The sequence below is a fragment of the Myotis daubentonii genome, chromosome 3 (assembly GCF_963259705.1).
Source record: "Myotis daubentonii chromosome 3, mMyoDau2.1, whole genome shotgun sequence".
Taxonomy (NCBI): domain Eukaryota; kingdom Metazoa; phylum Chordata; class Mammalia; order Chiroptera; family Vespertilionidae; genus Myotis; species Myotis daubentonii.
Window position 1 is genome coordinate 175,868,613 of NC_081842.1, and position 17,393 is coordinate 175,886,005.

Consider the following 17,393-nt stretch of genomic DNA (forward strand, 5'->3'; position numbering starts at 1 on the left):
CCTTCTGCATGCTCTCTACTGGGGATCAGGGCCACAACCTGGGCACGTGCCCTGACTGGGAATCGAACCAGCAACCTTGCCGTGTATGGGATGACACCCAACCAGCTGAGCCACACTGGCCAGGGCCAATCCTACATTCTCTTTTCTTTTTTAAATTTGATTTTAATGTTGACAGTATTAAAACATTAAGATAATGAGGGAATTACAAGGAACAGAATCCTTGATAAACCCATCTAGAAATGGGTCTCCTTTTTCTATAAGGCCCAGGTGACATCACACAAAGAACAAAGGATAATTTTTACCTTTTCAAGGAATCATGAGTATTATTTAACTGTGAAGGGAGTAAAGATTACAGAAGGGAATTGTGTGGGATGAAGCTGGTCAGAAGAACAGCCTCTCTCATTTGAGGACTTACACCTTCTCTATTAATTGCTAGTATTTTATTCACTTTGAGTCATAGAACATGTGGAAAGGGCTTCCAAAAAGGTAATTCTTTAAGGAATTAGTGGTTGAGAATTAATAAGGAGAAAGTGGGAAGGCATCCAGGTAGAAGAAACAATAGAAACAAAGACAAAAGGGTGGAGAGGCCAAGATGTGTGGGGGAAATCAACTTTATTTTTGTTGTAGAAGCAAAGGAAAAAGTATGGCGAGATACTAAACGGTAAATATTAACTTCCTTGGGGAGGTGGGGAAAGAAAAAACAACCTTTTCTTCTAATAAATCTGCATTTGATTAGTTATAATAATTATGTATTTCTTTTTGAAATTAAAAAATAATTCAGTAACTAAAAAACATAACGAGAATGTAATAGTCCCTCAGCTGGGAAGACATACTGGTTATCATCTCTCTCTCTCTCTCTCTCTCTCTCTCTCTCTCTCTCTCTCAGCAGATCATTATGATAGCAATCTTGTTGTGTTATCACTTTCCCTATCAGTAGATGAAAGTAATTATTTAAAGACACCTACAATCATAGGTTTAAAGTGTTTTGAAACCATAAAGAAAGGGGTACTACTATTCAGTTATTAAAAAAGAGAGTTTTCTAAGAAATGACACATTCTATGTCTAGAAAAAAACTTTAAGAAACTTTGAGGAAGGCAATAATCATATGGTTAACTTCTAAAGTGTTTGTTTAACATTGTTTTAGATTACTTTATAATCGTACTAGTACTTCAAATACTTTCTATTTGACTTAGGTATATTCCCTAGATAATAAATTTCATGAATTTGGAATACAAGATACTGAAAGTCAAAAAAGCTAGATTTGGAAAAAAAGGATTATGACAAACCCATCTAATATATTCACTATAAGCTAATTAGGAGCCATCTTACCTCAATAAAAGATGGGGAACTTGATGGTAACGGAACGGGAGCAACGGCCATCTGATTGACCGCATCTTCATTTCTGTGGATGATAACATAGGCATAATCAGTACACAGTGCATGCCAAGTGCTTGGCTCAAGTTATCATCATTCCCTCAGTTCTCAGTTTGAAAATGTATGAACAGCACTACAGAATTAAAAATATACGCATAACATACAAAACTATTGGACACAAAAAGAAATATATTACTCAAGGGATGCTAAGATACAATTATTACTGACAAAGAATGATGATGCTAGACGCTGGCCAAATCCTGCTTAGTAAGGCAGGTGCTGCAGAGGCTCACTTTTGGAAAGCCATCAACCTTTTCAGCACTGAGGAGTATAAATTTTTCAAAAGGGTGTGTGTAACCTCTAGGCCCCACTAATGGTTAGAGCATTTTGTTCTTTGAACTGGAAAGGTTCCCAGTCTCCTCACTTGGCTTCTTACTTTGTTCTGCAAAGTGAAGGATGATGGGATATATAGGACAGTCCCCACATGGGTGGACTCTGTGAGAGGAGTGATGGATGGGGAGAGCTGAGATCCAGACATGCAGGGCTCTGTGGGTTAGGGTAATCCTACTCCTCATCATCTTCATAGGAGCAGAGGAGGTGGGAGCTGAAACTTCATCACCGGGGTGACAGGCACAGTACAACTCCTACAATACCGGGTCTGATTTTTTGGGCTTATTTCCACTATGTTACTAACAAATGGTAGGCGGTGGTTCTGTGGGAGATTTACCCTTCAGTCTTCATGATGCATGACCAATATACCATTATCTCAAGATTTATGTTAAATCCAACTTTAAGGTTTCACAACATAAACTTATGAAGCACAAAAAAATGCTTCTTACTGCTGTGTAAGGATTTAAGACTGTTCACAGATCTCTCGAGATGACCAGTGTAGATAGGGTAGCTACTACCTGACTTAGGAGGGCACTCACAATCCCACCCCATATTTTCACTTCTCACCAACAAGAAAAAGATCAATTGGCCCTCACTGTTTCTGTTTGGGGGCTTTAATCACATGACAGCCTTTACCTGAAATGTCTTTATTGAATTTATACTCCACCCATCCTTCTCCTCCAGTGTGAGGTCAATAACCTCAACTAGGCAAATTATTTCCTTAAGTTCAAACACTGTCTATATATCGAGGTCTTCTAAATTCACATAGTTAGCCCAGATGTTTTTCTGGGCTTATGATCTGCATACCCTACTTTACATCTCTACTATATTTCTTACAAGCATCTTAAATAAAACAGAGCTCTTTATCCCACTCAGTCCCCAGAGGGTTCCACAGTCAATTTCCTTTCCACCTGTGTAAATGTCAACAGTATCTGCCCAATTTTTCAGCCAAGAACCCGAGAGTCATTCTTGAAACCTCTCACACCTCAATTATATATCCAATCCATGCTATACGAGTGCAACCCAGTCCCTGTTAATAAAACCACATAGAAATAGGACATTTTACCCTTTGAAGTAGCTGTGTCCCAACCGGTTGCCATGGATTTTTTGGGGGAAATGGCTGTAGAAATTTCCAAGTGATTCTTGAATTGTCTAACCATGGACACCAGCAGTTGCCTCCCTTCTACCATGTAGAAAACGTTGACTTAATTTTCTTCCAGAGAAAGGGGGATACCTGCCTGTTTTTCAAAGTGTTTATTTACTGCTGTTACTATTTGATTAGAATGTATTAAATAAAAAACCCTGACTTGTGAAAAAAAAAGAAATCTTGTTGATTCTACCTTCAAAACGTATCTTGAATTTTTGTACTTCTTTCCATCCTATCCTAGTACAAGCCATCATCATTTCTCACTGGTATTAATGTACGAGCATCCTATGGGGTCTCCCTACTTAATACTCTTCATCCTCTCTCCAAGCTATTCTGCACCCAGCAAAGTTATGGTTTGAAAACAAAAATTTGATATTTCTATGCCCTGTTTAAAATCTTTCTGTGACTTCTTATTGCACTTAGGATCCTAAGCCCAGAATTGTGGAGGCCATGAGGCCTTGGGCAGTCTGAGCCCAGTCCCCATCTCTGGCCTCCTCTTGTTGTCTCCTTGCTCGCTTTGCTCCACTCCAGCTATGCTGGCTTTCCCTCCATTTCTCAGCTGAGCCAAGCTCCTCCCACCACAAGGCTTTCACTCATTCTCATCTCTTCTGCTCTGCATGCATGCCTCTTGCCTAGACTCTTTGTCTGATTTATTCCTATTTCTCCTTCACAGCTCACCATAAATGTCATTTCCTGGAATAAGCCTTCTAGGATCTCCATTATATGTTTATAGCACCCTAAACAATGATCATAGGACTGTTTCTTTCATAATTTACGTAACCGATTTGTATGAATGTTTGCTTCAAATCTGCGACCGGCTCGCCCCGCCCGGGGAGGGTAAGCACTCCAAAGACAAGATTCATGTCCCTCCTAATCTCTACTAGTATTACATCATCTAGGGCAAATGCAGTGCCTGGCAAATAGTTTGTATTTAACATAGCTTTTTTTTTTTTTTTTACAAAAAAATGTAACAATCAATCACTTCAATAAGGAGACAGAGGTAGGAGTTTCAATTTTAGCACTGCCACTAACTAGCTATAGGATGTTTGGGGGGAAACTTCTAAGCAAATCAGTTTCCTGATCTCTTCAGTAGATTGAACTGTACGAATCCTGAACTGATATAAATTCTGGGGAACGAGGCAGACTATAAATAAAGAGATGAAGTCTAGGTGCCATTTCCTGCTCTCACCTTCTCAGATTCTTGGACTATCTAGCACACCAGCCAAATCAAAGCAAAAGGGGGCGGGGGGACTATAAATCGATACAGAGTGTGAAGAATATACTGTATCTCTCTTTTTCTGGCAGCATTACAGATGCCTTCAGCATGCATTACTATGTTGAGAGATGGCTTTTTTTTTTTTTTTCCCCAGGGAGTTCTATACATTTCTCAGCAGTGTGCTCATACCCAGACGTAGTCAGTCACCCCTGGGTACGGATAGCATTTTCCCCAGTGGTAACTGCCTTTCCTATCCAGTTTCCCCCATTGACGAACACAAGAAAGCTTAGCTCTAGCTTAGAGTCTAAAGCTGACAGGACATGTCTACTCAGAACCAGAGCCCCGGGGGCAGAGTATATTTGGCAGTAATTAAGCAGATGGCTCTCTCTCTCGTTCAAAGGTTAACAGCATTAAAAATATGACTGCACATAGATTCTTTTATTTTTTATTATTTTTAAAATTGATTTCTGAGAAGAAGGGAGAGGGAGAGAGACAGAAACATCAATGATGAGAGAGAATCATCGATAGGCCTCCTCCTGCATGCCCCACACTGGGGTGGAGCCTGCAACCCAGGCAAGTGCCCTGATCAGGAATCAAACCCTGATATAGGTCAATGCTCAACCACTGAGCCACAATGGCCGGGCTGTACATAAATTCTTATTGAGAAATCATGATTAACTAGACCTAGTTAGCTCAAATCAGCCTAATTATCCTTTTGTAATTTAATCGTTTCCTCCAAATTAGTATGACTTGAATAGCCTTTGAAGTCACTATTAATTTTTTTTAAGTCTCACAGAATAGAAAACCTACAATTACTCTCAATGGAGAGAATAAAGTTGCTATCAGAAGTTACAGTCCATAATCTTTTATAATCCACTTACTAGTGAGTATTCATCCATACACCTCAGGATCAAGCAAGTAAAGACCTGAGATGGCAGCAATTTTATTTTATTTTATTTTTTAAAAAATATATTTTATTGATTTTTTACAGAGAGGAAGGAAGAGGAAGAGAGTTAGAAACATTGATGAGAGACAAACATTGATCTGCTGCCTCCTGCACACCCCCTACTGGGGATGTGCCCGCAACCAAGGTACATGCCCTTGACCGGAATTGAACCTGGGACCTTTCAGTCCGTAGGCCGACGCTCTATCCACTGAGCCAAACTGGTTAGGGCGGCAGCAATTTTAAAGAGAAAGAAGTAGGAGGAGGGGGACCAAAGGAGAGAAGCCATTTACACTTTAAACAAGCAGTTAACCCAGCCCTGCCCTGTGTGGTGGTTCATTTGGTGGAGCACTGTCCCATTCACCAAGAGGTCGCAAGTTCTATTCCGGGTCAGGGCACATGCCGGTTGCAGGCTTGAACCCCAGTAGGTGTCCTGTAGGAGACAGCCATTGGATGTTTGTTTCTCTCTCTCTCTCTCTCCCTCTCCCTTTCTTTTCCTCTCTTTCTAAAATCATAAAAACGTATTTAAAAACACACATAATCAGTTAACCTGAATGAATTCTGGGGACCCCCTGACACCTCATATTCTATGTTCTCATAAGGAATGAAATCTGTTTGCTTTATAATTAACTTTTCTTTGCAACATAATCAACAAGTTTCGTAGGCCTCAGTGCCCCATACAGGACACAATCGGGAATTGTACTTGTTTGTTGGTGTTTTTATTATTGTCTTTGATAGCTGCTGGGAGAGAGATAATGGAGTTCTATCAGGGATAACAGTGAGAACAGTTTTTCAGGGTAAGGAACTCTGTAAGTGTACGTCCTTATCATTGTACTTGCTGTGCTCTATGAACATTACTTGTGCTGTTCTTCCTCCCTTGCTAAACAAAGAGATGGGATCTGATTTCTCTGTATCCCCAGCTTGTAACTAACAGAGTAGGTGTCCTGCAAAGGTCTGCTGAATGGAAGTGGTATAACAAGGCAGGGAAAAGATAAAAAGCAGAACTCCTAAAACTATCCTCTGTGCTTTCCAAGCGGCTGCAATGAGTAAATGACAGTGTGTTGCCTGCAGTCACCCAGTTGTCAGTATTAACCACATTAGTGGACATTTCTTTGGGGTGTTTGCCAAGCTTACAGTGATTTTCTGGATGGGCTACAGTTGCAATGTCTACACTGTGTAACACTGACACCCTGTCTCACCCTCAGTGGATGTAGGGGGCAGACTACCTGCCCCAGTTTGTGCCAATAGATTGTTTCTTCTAGGACCACAAAATTTAGACCCGACACACAGAGATCAGGAGGGTAGTATCTGGATAACACCAATGGAAATGATTATATATAGTGTAAGGCAACAATGCGCTATTCTGAAAAGATACCTACACTTAAGACAACCTAGGAAAAAATACAGTTCTATCTATTTAAGTTCTATCAGTAAGATGTAATGTAAGCAAGATACTAAACAACTTTTAAAAATCTTGGTTTCTTAATCTATAAAATTGGAATAATACCTTCTACTAGAATTGTTGTAAGATAATGTAAATGTCAGAGAACTAAGGCACAATAGTTAACATTTAATATGTCATGGTTCTATGATGTTCAATCTCAGATGCTGAAATTTCCAGGTGCTAAGTACTCAGTTACTCTTAATACATTCAGCCATCAACGCTTATATCCAAAGACATCTCCAAGTCTAATGATTACATTCTAAAGACTTCATCCTTTCATGTCTTTTCTTCTATGGTCCCCATCCTAATTCATGTACTTTTAACATTGCCTGGACTATGACAACAATGTTCCTACTTACCTGTCTCCTTTTTCTGCTTTCTCCTGGTCTCAGTACATCTAAATCATTCCCTCTTAACTGTGAAGCACTTGATTGCACTCCTAGCAACCAAGCCTTAAAATACAATCTCAGTAACCCTAACATCATAGAGTTCTCTCTATTGGTGCTTGTTTTGCCTGATGTATAGTTATTTATTTGCATGTCTTGGAAGCTTTTGGAAAACTTAACTCTATGGCTTTATAAAGCATCTGACAAACAGTAGGTACTCAATAAATGTTTGAATTAAATTCATTCATGTAGACGGTGTAGCTCAGTTGGTTGGAGTACTGTCCTGTACACCAAAAGGTGGTGGGTCAGCATGGATAACAGAGTCAACCAATCGATGTTCCTCTTTCACATCGACCAATGTTTCTCTCTCCCCTCCCCTTCCTCTCTCTCAAAAATAAATTAAATAAATAACTTGCAGTGTCTGACAAAAGAGCAAAACACAAAACACTTCAACTACACCTTGTTCTTTCACTGAAAGGCTTATAAATTATTTATTATAAAACAAATAATCACAATTGCAATTTAATATGAATAGCATAGGGAACAAGTACTGAAGAAATTAAGCAAGAGTCAAGATTTCAGAGCACTTGAGAGACTCATATGGGTCTACCAGATGGTCCAACAGAGATACTGAAGAGCCTTGAAATTGCAGGCATGTATCTCTACTTCCTTTCTCCCTGCAACTCCTAATAAAGTTTAGTGCTAATGGCAGGCCTCTTCCTCAAAACTTCATGTCATATATTCCATGAATTATATTTTATTGTGCATGTGAAAAGGGGCATTGCATTATTTAATGGTTCATGAGAGTCAGAAAGATGGTTTCTTACAGTATTCAAATGAGACACACAGCTGTAGTCATCTAATGGTGCTTTCTTAAAGATGGATTGCTTTTCTCCTACAAGTAAATATTCAAGTATACTGGGTATGACATCCAATTCTAAAAACCTGTGGGTTTTTATACATACTTTCTAAGTATCTTTCTCTGTGACACCTTCCCCTAGGGCAGTGATGGCGAACCTATGACACGCGTGTCAGAGGTGACACGCGAACTCATTTTTTTGGTTGATTTTTCTTTGTTAAATGGCATTTAAATGTATAAAATAAATATCAAAAATATAAGTGTTTTACTATGGTTGCAAATATCAAAAAATTTCTATATGTGACATGGCACCAGGGTTAAGTTAGGGTTTTTCAAAATGCTGACACACCGAGCTCAAAAGGTTCGCCATCACTGCTTTAGGGTCTCAAACTAGGTTAAGTTCGTCTCCTATATGTCCCTATAATATTATAGCACTTATATCACTGATCAAGGTGCCAGACTGTTTACTCTCTGCCTCCTTCTTTAGGGCAGAGATTGTGTTGCTGACTCTACAGCACCAGCACAAGTAGGCACTAAACAAATACTTATTGCATAAATACATGGATATTTCTTTATGAAAGTAAAACTCATGATTGTGCCCACCATCTTTTCTCCTATTTATCAAAACTAGATATAAAGAATTAAGAGCAGAGCACAAAAAGGATTTTAAAAGCAGGCATTCCCTTTGCTTATTTAGATAGACTTCTCCCAGATAGGACTCTGACAGTCACATTGATTTCAAGTCAATGTCGTCTTTTAGGGATATGGCCAGAGAATGACGGGGCACACTCTATTTTTAATTACAAAACCAAGACATATGTTTAATTGATACAGTAAAGCGGATCCCATGGTGAGTCCACTTTTACTCAAGAAGACTTGATAGCTAGCGCTAAATCCAAGGGTTTCAGTTTTATTTGGCCTCCTTAAGCCCCAGGAGTTTTTTTATACAGTACATGTTTTCCACATGTAATTAAGTAATGGAGAGTGAGTTGTTATACATGACATTTAATTTTTGATAGTGGGGGCGCATATGACAAGAGCTGCAGGCAGGATCATTAATCTCCTTGGATCCCTACACTGCCAAACACAGAAATTCCTTCCTCATCGTATTAATAGAGCTCTCCTCCTGTACTTAAATTGGTGTGCTTGTGTAGAGAGGATATGCTGAGTAGGAAAACTCACAGAACTAAATGTGAGGTGCATAGTAAGAACCCAGATTGTAATATCACCTCTGGATGATCCAGAGTAGAAAAATTTAGTATATCAAGGTCCCTATGTGGTTTAGGGCACAATTACATGACTACTGGATTGTCCAAAATCTAATGATGTGGGGGACAAAGAGGGACGTGTGTGAGTGATTATGTAAATCATATATACATAGCGGCAACTTACTAATTTTCATTAATAACTCACAGACCCTTTGTGAACTATAGATCAATTAGTATCTGAATAAATACGAGTGTTAAAAGAATATGACAAGGACATGATCACACAAATGTACATTACTATAGATTAAAGGCCCTAGTTAATCAATATGTTGCTTGCAGCATATTTTAACAGCTTTCTGTGATTACTCTTAATTATACTCTTAAATTTGTGGCCAGTTCCCAATTTTATCACAATTGTCAATAAATTTTTAAAAATTGCCAAGGTATAAAAGCCAAAAATTTCTATTTATTGGAAATGCATAGAGAATCAATAATTTCAACTAGGGAAGAAAATATTGGCAAATAGCAGCACTAACTTTAAAGAAATACAACTTATAAAAATCAGTTTTTAAAGTAATAATATATATATAAATATAAATATATATATAAAACACAATACATGTTATGCAATTCATAAGTATAATTGTATCAGTTCTGCCAAGATGATTTAAGTTTTACTTCCTTAAACTTTATAACAACTCAATATTTAACTGCTCCAATTTGACAGTTTCCAAAAGGCAAAATTGGGGTTCTTGTAACAATAGAGTGAAAGCGGTAATACATAGGCAGAAGTTGAAAAGTGTATCTACATGATTAATGAACTGGACAGTCAGCCTGAAGGAGACAGGATGAGATGTATGTTGGATAGCACCTGAAATGCACAGGTTACCACACAAGAATAGGGCACCCATCTGCCATTATGCCTCCATCGCTGATGTACATAGCTGATGAGCAATATAATATTTTCTTGATTCCCTTGAGTGCTTTAAATTTTGACACTAGTTGATATTAGAATCTAATATATTTTATTGACATGAAGATTGTCATGCTAATTAGATTCCTCTTTATACATTACTCAAACAGCGCTCTACTAAAAAACAAAACAAAAAAAACCAGTTTTCTCTCCTTGTTAGAATATCAGGCCCTCATTAAAAGAAAAAGAAGAAGATGGAGGAGGAAGAGGAGAAGGAGGAGGAGGAGCAGCAGCAGCTGACAGAGAACTAAAAAATGTTTTAGGCAGGTTTGGCTCATGTCTCTTATTCTAACATTTACCAGGAATGGTTTGATATAATGTCCGTAGCTATCTCTTTCAGTGTTTAAACATTATCATGTTAATGAAAACATTCTTAAACTGTGAATGTGCTGAACTTTAAAAAATAGTCAAAAAAAAATACTCAAGATTCTGAAAGTAGATAAAGTACATATGAAGGAGAGATTCTTTTTTATCCTCTTCTCTCCTTCTCCAAGACCTCTTTTCTTTTACCTCCTTCCTCCCATGCTTCTCATGGTTTTCTGCCATCATCACCATCATCATCATCATCACCACCACCACCACCACCACTATGGCAGTGAACATTGTTGAGCCCATATTGTCAGGCAATTCATATATATTAATATATTAGACAATTCGTGAGATTGCTATAGATTTTACAGATCAGGAAACTGACCAGGCTCACACAGCCCAAGCATTAAACCCAGTTTCAAACCAAGCTAGGTGACTATAGAAGTTGTTTTTTAATTACTTATAAAGTCTTATAGTTCAATCTTGCTTTAGAAAAGAATTCTCACTTTAGTTAAGAGTTCTCAGTCAAACGAATAGTTTCTTCTTTTATGAAAACTGAAGTATTAATTAATAAAATGTTGGCACACAAATTACCAGAGGTATTTACGGAATCACACAAAAAGTTGTCAGCAGTGCATACATAACTCTTGATTAAACTTAAGCTCATTTTCCTTTGCAGTCTAAAAGTGGCTAGATTGTTCAGAATTATGACTACATCTTTTTTTCTCCCTATAAAAATAGATATAGAGCTTCCTGAATGCCCATTATGTGCTAGGAATTATAATTTAATGATCATGCAAGGAACTTCCATAATTAGATTATGTATTTTGAATATACATTGATACTTCTAAATTGCTTAAAATCACTTCCAGTCGGTAAATATTCAGTAGCATCCTCAATTATGCTTTACTATTAATTTACTGAACAAATTCTTTCCTTGATACTGATCCATTCTGAATAATCAAAATTGAAATCATCAGATACTAAATTAATGGGGCATTATTACTATTACTAATATTCTGCTCAACTTTCTCTTCTGTATTCTAAACAACTTCAAATCATTTAATTTTTCTTTCCTGAAGGTGGAGGGTTCTATTTCCCAACTACTTAATTGCATCAAATGATTTCTTTTGGAGCCTCGTCCATTTTCTTTTTGCTCTCTTTAAAATGGGATGGCCCAGGATGGGTAGGTAACAAAGGCACAAATGCTAAAGAGGTAACAGGAACATTAACAATAGCACTGTAGCAGTCTCCACCATGTGTTGAGCACTTCAGTGCAGTCACCATTGAGTGCTATTTAAGTCTTCTCATGTTATCCTCACACAACTCTACGCAAAGTTTTTAAGGCCAAGTGGTTTGAATTCTTTACTTGTATGGACTTCTCTCAATGGACATCCTAAACTTTGTTGTTTTTTATTGATTTTTAGAGAGAGGAAGAGGGAAAGAAAGAGTAAAACATCCATGTGAGAGAGAAACATCAATCAGCTGCCTCCTGCACATGCCCCAAATGGGCACACACCCCAATTTGGGATGTAACCCAAAATCCAGGCATGTTCCCTGACCCTACACTTTTTGGTATATGGGACGATGCTCCAACCAACTGAGCCACACCGGTGAGGCCCTAAACTCTTTTTTCTAAATTAATATATATTTTTTTATTTTTCAATTACAGGTCACTTTTAACATTAATTTATACTGGTCTCAGGTGTACAGCACCATGGCCAGCCAATCATACACTTCACAAAGTGTTCCGCCCAATATCCCATGATCCTAAACTCCTGAGTGGCTGACCATTCCTTAAGTCTGTTCATCTTTTCACCATCTAAGTTTAATTTTGTAACCTCCGGCAATAGGAAGGGCAAAGAAACTCAAAGAGAAGATCTGTGACTAACAGTAGGTCAAGGTGAGTAAGCCAGAGAAGATCACCTTAACACACAAAGACATACAAGCAGAAGAAAGGAAACAAGAGTATAAAACTGGAAGGCCAGAAAATGCTAGCAAGTGGGAGAAAAAGTTGCCAATGTGGGATTTCTTTAGGAGCAAAGCAATAACACCCCCCCGAGGCTGAAGTGATGGTGTGGGAAGAAATATTTTATTCACCTACAGTAGTGCCCATATCTGGGAATAAAATTACCCCTTAATCTCAGCAGTCCCCTGATATTGAATAGGTCTTACTGACAGGTAAGAGAAGAGGAAGAAGAATAATCACCATCATAAAATACCAGTTAACACTCTCATCCTTTGCTCTATGCTAGACACTCTACTGAACATTTCAAATTTTTGAAATATCACAATGAGGCAGATGCTTTATTATTCCCATTTTACAAATAACTGAGGCTCAGAAGGAAGAGAAACAGAGCAACAGTTAACATACAGGGTTAGTTATGTCACTTAAAAATAATTCAGATTTACCTGTCATTTTAGACCAATAACAGAATCGAAGCTCATTCCACTGCCGATGAGGCAATGGTGGCTACCACCAATGAGGACTCCCCAAATCTGATTCACTTCTGCCAAAAAGGCTCAGTCAGCTAGCAGGCAAGGTGTAGGTACATATGGAGCTCCAAACACAGCATGTAACTCTAGAGAGCAGAGCTCACATCACCTCCCCGCTGGATTTCTCACCAGCACTCCTAATATGAAGCTTCTATAGTTCCCTGGGTTCTTTTTTCCGGCCTATTCATTGATGTAGACATTAATGAGTCAGCTCTTACACCAGCCGTGGGCAAACTACGGCCCGCAGGCCGGATCCGGCCCGTTTGAAATGAATAAAACTAAAAAAAAAAGACAGTACCCTTTTATGTAATGATGTTTACTTTGAATTTATATTAGTTCACACAAACACTCCATCCATGCTTTTGTTCCGGCCCTCCAGTCCAGTTTAAGAACCCATTGTGGCCCTCGAGTCAAAAAGTTTGCCCCACCCCTGTCCTATACCAAATGATCGTGACAGAAGGAGAAGAAACTATAAGATGCTATTATATTTGTAGAGGGGGAATCATATCCAGGAAGGGAAGATTTTTAAAAAATGAAATACAGCCGAAACCAGTTTGGCTCAGTGGATAGAGTGTCGGCTTGCGGACTGAAAGGTCCCAGGTTCGATTCCGGTCAAGGGCATGTACCTGGGTTGCGGGCATATCCCCGTGGGAGATGTGCAGGAGGCAGCTGATCGATGTTTCTCTCTCATCGATGTTTCTAACTCTCTATCTCTCTCTCCCTTCCTCTCTGTAAAAACTCAATAAAATATATATATAAAAAAATGAAATACAAATACTGGTTTCAACTACCAATACTATCATGTGAAACAAATAATAAGAAAGCCTCATACTCAAAACAAACTAGACTTTTTTTTTTTTTTTTAATATATTTTATTGATTTTTTACAGAGAGGAAGGGAGAGAGATAGAGAGTTAGAAACATCGATGAGAGAGAAACATCGGTCAGCTGCCTTCTGCACATCTCCTACTGGGGATGTGCCCACAACCCAGGTACATGCCCTTGACCGGAATCGAACCCGGGACCTTTCAGTCCGCAGGCCAACGCTCTATCCACTGAGCCAAACCGGTTTCGGCAACTAGACTTTTCTTACAGTGACAGTTACAAAAGGAAAATATATTTTTAGAATACAGTGATTTTGTTAAACCAAAGACACAATAGTCGTACATAAATAATAACATTTCCTGAAGAGAGCTCAGATTTTATGATATATCTATCTTACCTGATGAAAACCAGTTTGATCTTGGATGGGGCAGTCTTAATAATGGCAGATGCATTCTGGTGACTTCTTCCGTACAGAATCTGATTGTTTATCTGTTTGGGACAAAATATAAAGAGTACTTGTAAAACATGCAATATGTACATTTTGTATAAAAATATATGTATACAGTTATATGTTATGCAAGAATATATCTATATACATGGAATTAAACAATACTAATTAAATCCATTCATTTTTTAAGTGGCTACATGTAGGATTGTTTGGTGCCAAAAATCATAATGTTCTTTGTAGTATGGATTCAAACACTAATTCTAAACAGCTATTAAAATCTCTTAAATTCAGTTATGAATGAAGTTAATAGAACACACAGTCCTTGACCCTTTTGCTAAGCATCAAGACAGCAGTAGTTGAGCTAGATGCAAAAAGTTTATGATGCATATTTCATTATCTAAAGCTTTTCCAGATTCTTAAAAAATGTAGAAAACAGACCAAAGTGTGGTATGCACCAGCACTCTGGAGGGCCCATTAAATATGATGCCATAAACATGTCAAGGTTATTACATAGCATAAATTTTGTTACTCCAGAGGAGGAAAATATTATATCTACATTTTCAATCAAACTTTAGATCAATTGCAAAGAAACATTTTATTGTAAACAATCAGTAAGCCAGCTGCTTTTATCCAAGATGTGATGGGATTTTTAACTAGATGGAATTCACCTAAATATGATCTAAAAACATTTATATTCTAAATTTTTTCATTCCAGATTTTCCCACTGATAAACTATGATGATAGCCAAAAATCAATTTTTTATTTCATCCATTGCTTATAGTTCAGTTTAGGCTTTTCTTTTTCTTTTTTAGTATGTTTTTATTGATTTTCTTAGAGAGAAAAGGAAAGGGATAGACAGAAGCATCAAAATTAATTGGCTGCCTCCTGCATGCCCCCAACTGGGGGTGGAGCCCACAACCTAGGCGTGTGCCCCAACTGGGAATCAAACCTTCGACCTCTTGTTGCTCAGGACCATGATCTACCAACTGAGCCACACCGGTTGGGCCAGTTTTGGCTTTTCTCCTCCTGTTTTTAACAAGTAATTAATGATCCATACTATACTGTCCCTGTTTATCTGAGACTAGATAATTTCTACTACTAAAGGGATGCATATATAGGCTATTATATAAGGGATAGAAAAAAGGGATTTTATGCTTTTTTGTAATTAGCATCTAGTTTGTCTGTTCTTGATAGCTCTGAAATTTTGCATATGAACACACCTGAAAAAGGTATCATTTTTGTCACAACAGCTATAATGAGAAAGTGTATGGAAGGTATGGAAGTGAACAGTTCAAAGGATGGAATGAAATATATATATATATATATATATATATATATATATATATATATATATATATTTAATATATTTTTATTGATTTCAGAGAGGAAGGGAGAGAGAAAGAGGGAGAGAAACATCAATGATGAGAGAGGCTCATGGATCAGCTGCCTCCTGCACACCCCACACTGGGGAGTGAGCCCACAACCCGGCCATGTGCCCTAATCAGGAACCCAACTGTGACCTCCTGGTTCATAGGTCGACGCTCAACCCTTGAGCCACACCAGCCAGGCAAAAGATAATATTTTTAACTGTTGAAATGAAGATCAACATCACCTTGACATAGTAGCTGGGATTCATATCAAAGGCTGCTGCAAAGATTAAACTTGAACTATGTCTTCAATATGTCTCTTATTCTACCAACGTTTATTCTTCACCAAGATAATCAATATCCCAGAAGTCCACTGATCTGCAGTGTCATTTTTCTGCTCCTTAGTTTCCTCTTCTTTAAAAGAAATCTAAGCACCTACTTCATAAAACTGTTGTGAGAATTTAATGAGAATGCCTTTAATTTTATAGTAATCTTGTTTTTAAATTTAATTCTTTATTGTTTAAAGAACAGTATGTCTCCTTTTTCCCCCATTGACCTCTCCCCAGTCATTCCCACAGTCATGCTCTCACCCCACTACTGTTTGTGTCCATGGGTTCTGTTTATATGCATACTTATAAGTCCTTTGGCTGATCTCTCACCCCTCTCTCCCCTGCCTTCCCTCTGAGGTTGCATAATCTTGATTACTCAAAAGATCTTTAAATTTTTATGTATTCAAAACTACTTATTTTTTTCTGTTAAAGTTTCTTCCCTTTTAATATACTTTATTAAGAAATGTGCCCACCCTCTGTATGATACTACATTAACAGATATGCGCCATTATACATTTGTCCAAACCTACAGAATGTACAAGACTAAGAATGAACCCTAATGTGAACTATGGACTTTGGGTGATTATGACATGAAATGATATACCAATGTAGGCTCATCAGTTGCAATAAATGTACTACTCTGGAGGGGGATGTTGATAATGGGAGAGGCTGTGAATGTGTGGAGATAGAGGTATATGGACAATCTCTGTAACTTCCTCTCAATTTTGCTTCTCTAAAAAAACAAAATCTCTTTTAAAAAAGTGCCTACCCGCTAGACTACATATTTTCTTCATGGTCTTAATTGTTTCCTTTTTAAATTTTTTTCTTGTAATTACATCTTACCTAGCTTAGTTATAAGGGAAATGGTTAAATAAATCAGGTAATCATTAAGAATAAGGTGAAAAAACATACTTAGTGACATAGGAAATATCCAAAATGTATTAAGGGGCAAAACCTAGTTATAACATAGAATGTCTACCATGATCACTTTTGTTTTGCTAACCATATTTTTCAATATCTTTACTACAAATAAGGATCTTTACATCACAATTTTAAAATGAGATGATGGCCGAAACCGGTTTGGCTCAGTGGATAGAGCGTCGGCCTGCGGACTGAAAGGTCCCAGGTTCGATTCCGGTCAAGGGCATGTACCTGGGTTGCGGGCACATCCCCAGTGGGGGATGTGCAGGAGGCGGCTGATCGATGTTTCTCTCTCTCATCGATGTTTCTGACTCTCTATCTCTCTCCCTTCCTCTCTGTAAAAAATCAATAAAATATATTAAAAAAAAAAATAAAAAAAAAAATAAAATGAGATGATGTGTGGAATCTGCTTGATTCGATGACTGGCATTCAGGTAATTATTTGCAAATATCTTCTCCACTGTGCCTGGCCTCTGCTTTCAGAAAGTCTTTCCCTAACCTCGACCTATCAAACCCTCCAGGCTTTGACTTTTATGGCACCAGGTTTATAATAATTTTTTTTATTGCACTTACACCCTACCCGACCTGGTAAAGTCAATCCTTGTTGGGTGGTAAGCATTAGTCAGGCACACGACATTTTATTGAACTGAGCTAAACTCCTTGAGGGCAGGAACCAGTGTCCTCTTTGTGTTCCCCAGCTTGTCATGCATAGCTTGCATACAGTGGTGCTCAATGAAGACATGGTGACTCACACAGCCAT

General features: G+C 38.0%; 1 protein-coding gene across 14 annotated transcripts in view; it reads right to left on the minus strand.

Moving 5' to 3' along the window:
* Window positions 1-17,393, minus strand: part of PATJ (PATJ crumbs cell polarity complex component) — a 305,718-nt gene that overhangs the window by 87,907 nt on the left and 200,418 nt on the right. For all 14 annotated transcript variants that reach the window (XR_009451968.1, XR_009451967.1, XM_059689351.1 and 11 more), the window contains 2 exons: window positions 13,967-14,058; window positions 1,330-1,402 (listed from right to left, as the gene is read on the minus strand). Coding sequence is in view for 12 of the 14 variants with exons in the window: in XM_059689351.1 (XP_059545334.1) it covers window positions 1,330-1,402; window positions 13,967-14,058 (165 nt within the window). In the remaining 2 variants the exon portion in view is untranslated. The remainder of the gene's footprint in view (window positions 1-1,329; window positions 1,403-13,966; window positions 14,059-17,393) is intronic.